At 47.2% G+C, this 6,000-nt stretch overlaps 1 protein-coding gene across 1 annotated transcript; it reads right to left on the reverse strand.

Moving 5' to 3' along the window:
• Positions 1 to 3,928: 3,928 nt before the first annotated feature.
• On the reverse strand, positions 3,929 to 6,000 carry H6S33_011622 (uncharacterized protein; the record flags this gene model as incomplete). Its single annotated transcript, XM_044843004.1, has 4 exons — positions 3,929 to 5,162; positions 5,221 to 5,411; positions 5,489 to 5,868; positions 5,955 to 6,000. 4 exons carry the CDS (start codon positions 5,998 to 6,000, stop codon positions 3,929 to 3,931), a joined length of 1,851 nt encoding a protein of 616 aa, XP_044696390.1.

Here is a 6,000-nt window from a genome sequence, read left to right on the forward strand (position 1 = left end):
CCGTAAACTCTACGGTGTTTTTTCCATTGCTTACATTACACGGTTGACCATAGTGGCTACGGTCTTCTTGTGACTGCTTACACTGTCTGGAACACCATAGTGACTACGGTCTACAGTTGATTTCTTACACTGTATTGAACGCCGTAGTGACTACGGTCTACAGTTGATTGTTTATACTATATTAAACACTATTAAGTGACTACGGTGTTGAATTAGTTAGTTAGTTATGCCTAGTTAGGGTTTGATTTTTGCTGCATATACTAGCTACCATACATGGCACCCTAGATATATATGACAAAAAAGCCGTGGAATTGTAGTCTTTTACCGTTAATTTATTTCCTCGTTAGCGGTTGTCTGATATCACCAGTCGGTGCGCGCGGTACCTGCAGCTGATCTGAGGCACTTTGGGTACAGGGTCCTACAGCTAGCGACATGTAGGGATCGGACATATAAAAATACGGTACCGTAATGTATGTAGTAAACTGTAATGGTATTTTTTTTGTATAATACACGTATTTTTCCGATGATACCATGGAAAAATACAGACTAGGGAGAACTAACCCTAAATGGGATGAAATAAGCCCAACTAGGTTAATTTGGGGAAGGGTTTCCAATCACGAAGTATCACCCATATTTTATCTAATATGTACTGAAACTTGACTGCGATAATATGGGGCCACTACTAAGTACATGTAGTGCAAAGCACAAGGAATAAAAATATCAATTCCAAACCCCAAAACTCCAGAGAGTACAAAAACAAAATACCTGGTGGCCCAAGACAAGTTTATAAGACCTTAATCTTATAAACCTGCTTGCCCAGGAGTGAGCGGAACCGCGGTCTCCCGGGCAACTACCTTGGGAACCGTACCCCAATACCGCTAGGCCATTGGGAGGTTCGGTGTTCTCAACTGTAGAAATTTAATGAGCCAAACCTTTAACTTTGGGCGGGCTTGGCACTCCCAGACACCTACATATTGAGCAAAGGGCATACGCGGTACATACTACTTAGCATGGCTACTAGTACAGCGTATGTGCGTAAGTAGTTCCTGGCTACAAATTACCTACAATATGGCAAATACAGCCATCGATGCCAGAAACCTCGTCTCAGCTATCCAAACGAACCTACATAGCTAGTACTAATACCAAGAATAAACATCTACACCAGCAAAGATCCACGAATGCCCCAACTTACCACCGCGCACCAATACCCTCGAAATTCCGGTAGGTACATGCACGTAGCTACATGTATGTATCTAACAGGAAATAAGAGACGCTGGATGAGGCGGACAGTGTATTTCAGATAGTATAGAGTAATTACATATATACAACTTCAATTCCCATTTTTAAGCAAGACAAAGGCGGAACTTGAACCCCCCCCAACCTACAGAACCGCAGATTCAGTGCTGTGTTCTTTGATACAAGGGGGATGTCACGTGTTGTTGGTGGTGTTCTTCCTTTGCTTCTTATCTACCTATCCCACTTACCCACCTCGATCTACCACACCAACCCCCTCCCCCCCATCTACCTCTATCTACCACGCCAACCTGCAGCTGCGGTCTACTCAACCCACAAAACTAAAAATGCTTACAAATTTACAGACAACCTAGCTGTCTAGTTGTGGAGTACAGCAGCGCTCATGCCGAGTCAGTGGGGCGTGCATCTAGCAAACAAAGCCAGATTCAGTCCACGCAACGTTCGTGGCCGGGGCAAGCATATATACGGCCCAAACGTTCGTGGATGGGCCCATATATTACGCCTCGTACCTGGGGCCTTTGGGGCTGGGGGGCTGGGGGGCTGGGGGTCTTCATGCTGCACTAGTTTTACCTTGGGTCGAGCTCAACGACCCGCTTTGGAGGAATCTTGTCAAATCGGACCAAGACGGGAGCTCTTGACCTCGTATCCAGTCTGTTATTTTGTGCAAAGTTGGGTCAAGCAAATACCAAATCAAAGACTGGGTGAGGTTGGGAACGAGCTCAGGGAACTCTGTTAGTTAAACATCAATACTATCAATACCCCACACCTCCCCGCCTAGATGTACCAGCCTTGGGCAACCAAGCCTCGGATACTCGAGAATGGTGTAATAGGGATTAGAGATTGGAGTTGATCCTAACTAGAGATTACCACTGGATTGCGCCTGCACCGGCTATATTGTCTGTCCGGCCTATGGTCAGCTAAACAGAGTACTAGGTATTGTCAAATAGGACGAGGGAAGGTAGAAGCAGGTACTCTCGAGATCACCCTTCCACTCGCTTCCAAATCGCAACAGATTAAAGCGGGAGGGATGGCTAAACACATATTGGGTGGATTCCATGAGTACCGCCAACCAAATGCCTCAGCTTTAGACATGAAGCATGTCTGAGAGATATACCGGAGAGGAATGACGCCGGTCGAGATAAAGAATAGAGATGAAACACCAGAGATTAAACAGACACCAGCCTCTAGATTTAGATCTATGTGTATGTTTACATCTGCTTATAATTACCCAAACGAAGCACCAAAAATACATATAAAACAAGAGATCATCAAAACCTCATCCCATCGACATAGCGCCCAATACCAACACCCACCAGAACCACCAATCGCAGCTCCACGCCCCCATTCGCAGATGCGGATCCAACAATCTTTCATATCTACCACTCCCCGACAACAACCGCTCCCCAGAAGACCATCCCCAAATAGCCAACTCGATTACTCACCCATGCCCATCCAGCCCCCACTCCATCCATCCCAATCCAGCCCCCACGCCCTACCACCGAGTGACACGCCATGACCCAACCCAGCCAACCCCACCCGTTCGTTCGTTCGTTCGCTCGTTCGCGCCTCCCAACCCCAGCACGTGCCCCGCACCGTTCGATCAGGCACCGATCTGAGCCCTTTCCCCCTGGCATCTCATCTCATCGCACTTACCAAAAATAAAAAAAGATAAAGATAGAGGATAAGGCTGCACTGGATAAGACAAGAATTCAGAACTAGACCAAACTAGATGAGGTTGTCTTCTGCTCCATATATCGTCTCCCACCACCACCACGCGAAAAACGTAGTAAAGATTAAAAAAGCGGGGTTGAAAAAAAACTTTCCTTTTTAAATTTCAGTCCCTTTTCATTTCCTTTTTTTCGTTCTACTAAACCACCCAACAAAGGAGAACGTCCATCGCTGTGCTCAGTGGGGTATATAGAGGAAGGAAATAACAGAGAGAGAAAGTAAGAAAGAAAGAGAGAGAAATATAATATATATATAAACCACGGAAAGCAAAAAAAGGTAGCCTGAGAGAGAGAGAGAATTCAACTCCCCCCACACTCCCCCACCACCCCACTCGCCCCGACTCCAAAAATTCATTCACATTCACATGTTAAGATAATAATGATCCCAAATTACAGCGCAACACAAGACAGACAAAATAGAAAAAAAAATTCAAATAATAACCCCACATCCGATCCTCTTGCCCAAATATTCCGAGTCAAGGTTAACGAGACGCGGGGTCCCCTTCTCTTCTGCCTTCTCCCCCTCCCCTACACCCAACTAACTTCTTCCTCCTCATGTCGTAAAAAAGCCAATAGTAAAATATCTGTTCTGTAGAAGAATAAAGAGAAGGAAGAAAAGGAAGAAACAAAAAGACCAAATACATAAAAACAAAGACAGAGACTCATAAACAAGCGGTCAATCATAGATATCGTCATAATAATAAAAAAAGCAAGAGAGAGAACTAAAAGAGAGAGAAGAAAAAGGTGCAAAGTAAAAAAGGGGTGGGAAAATTAACAAATACAAGAATAGAAGAACCGCGTATGCGGCCGGCGTTTGCAACTCACAAGAAAGAAAGCAAAAGAAAGAAAAAACTCATGAACACCAAAGGTCATCATAATCAAAACAAAATGCTGAGCAAAAACCCAAATTTTTCCGGTGCCACACTCATACAATTATCGAAGGGACTCTAGGTTCCTTTTGGTGGTCCACCGCTGACAACGCGCCCACTAGCCTTCCTCACGCCGGCAGCTGTGACTGCTCCTCGCCTTGGAGAGCTCCGAACCTTCATGCCGATGCCATTGCCATTTCGCTGCGCTGCCTTCTCTGCCGCGGAAATGCTCGGTGGAGTGACAGTGTGGGAGACGGTAGTGGTTGTGGTTGTAGTGTATGAAACACTCCTCTTTCCACCTGGGCTCTTTGACGTGGTCCTCCGATATTGGCGGAGAAGGTACTCCTCCTCGCTCATATGGGTCCCATCGGGAGCTGTTGGCTCAGGCTCTGCTTCAACCATTTTTATCGTTGACGACTTCTTTCGGCGGATGGGTGAAGCGTTAACAGAGTCATTCTCGTCACCATCCTGGTGAATCTCGATTGAGTCTGGCTGCTGAGGAGTATGGCTGGACGGTCGCTCTCTTCGAGATCCTGTAGTTGTGGCATAACGAGAACTCCCCTTTCTTGGCTGACCTGGTGTCGGCGCAGGAAGAATTTGTTGAGAGGCGGTCTCATTGGCAGCCATCTCACCGAGTACGCTGCGCTTGGTTGGTGTGGTTCCAGACAAAACCCTCTTTCCCTTGGTTGGTGTCCTCAAGGGTGCCAACTGCATCGCCTGCTTCTCAAGGGCGGCCTGCATGATGGTGTCCTCGAACCACCACTGCCGGAAATCACCCTGGTTGAGATGAAGCCAATGCTGCTGGGGCCCAACGACCATTCCGGGTCGCATGAAACGCATATAAGCAATGACCTCATTTGCAGTGAATCCATATCGGTAGATGAGATAAGCGCCGATAAGACAACCAGTTCTTCCAAGACCGGCTTTACAGTGAACGGCGATGTGCTTGCCGTGAACAGTGATCATGTTGTGAGCCATGTTGATGAATTTTCGCACCAAGTTCAAAGGCGGGCAAGTTCCATCGTCAAAGATCATGTCAATGTGAGTTATGCCGAGAGCAGTAAAGTATTCCGCAGGGTAAAGATGCGAATTCAATCGCACGACAAGACCAATATCGCGGGTGTGGAAGTGCTCAAGTACATTTCTGAACGGGGTCGGAAGTCCGGAAGCCAAAATCTCATCATGGTTTGTTGGAATGAATGGTTGCTCCTTGTGTGGTGGTGGCAGCGCATACTGTGGGGACGCAAAAGCGAGAAAGTTGGGCGAAACCCAGTTGAAATCTCCCATGTCCACCCGCTCAAATTTTTCGTATCTAGCCCAGTAAGTCAAAAATGTGCGCCCATGTGCGATTCATCCGGGATCAAACATACTCATCCAATCCAAATTCCCTCAGGTTCACAATGCCCTTTTCCTTAGCCTTCCACACACCATAGACGACATCCTGAACATTCAGGACAAAATCTGCCTGCGAGTATCCAGCATCACGGAATGGCATGAGTGGTGGGTCGCACTGCGCCAACGGTGACAAAGCCAAGTGAGGAGGCCATGATTGCACCAAAACCTGACGAGAAAATTCGGATCAGCCTCATTTCTCGCTGGCCAAGACCTGAGATTCGGATGAATGTCAACAAAACTCACCATATAGCACGCCAACAAGCATCCTGCGTTTCCTCTAGCTCTTCCATCCGGTCTGCTCCAGAAAACAACAACCCGTCCCTCGTTCTTTGGGTCCCCCAGAATATCGTGCAGAGTCACAGCAAATCTGTAAAGGTGTCCGATGTGGAGTGGGCCAAAGTCGTGGTGGAATGCGTTGTACAGAAGAGCATCGTCAACAGTAAAGTAGACGGGCTTGAGGCCGCTCGAGTTCACAACGGCGCTCTTGTTACGCTTGTGTGCAGTCCTGGAAATGTGAGAGGGAACGTGCTGAGATGTTGTCTTGTGAGGATCCGGGATGGCAGGAGGCGGGAAAGGCGTAGACGAAGATGGCGGCGCAGTGTAAGAAGCAAGATAGAGACGATCTTTTTAGGCCATTTTAGTAAAACAAAAAAAAAAGATTTTCAGAGGGGTTCTCGCACGGACAGTGCGACAGAGGGGTCAAATTTACCAGCGATGTACTCTATGACATTCCCGTAAACGGCAGGAGGAGACAT

Source organism: Morchella sextelata (genome assembly GCF_020137385.1).
Source record: "Morchella sextelata strain SCLS chromosome Unknown scls_6, whole genome shotgun sequence".
NCBI lineage: Eukaryota > Fungi > Ascomycota > Pezizomycetes > Pezizales > Morchellaceae > Morchella > Morchella sextelata.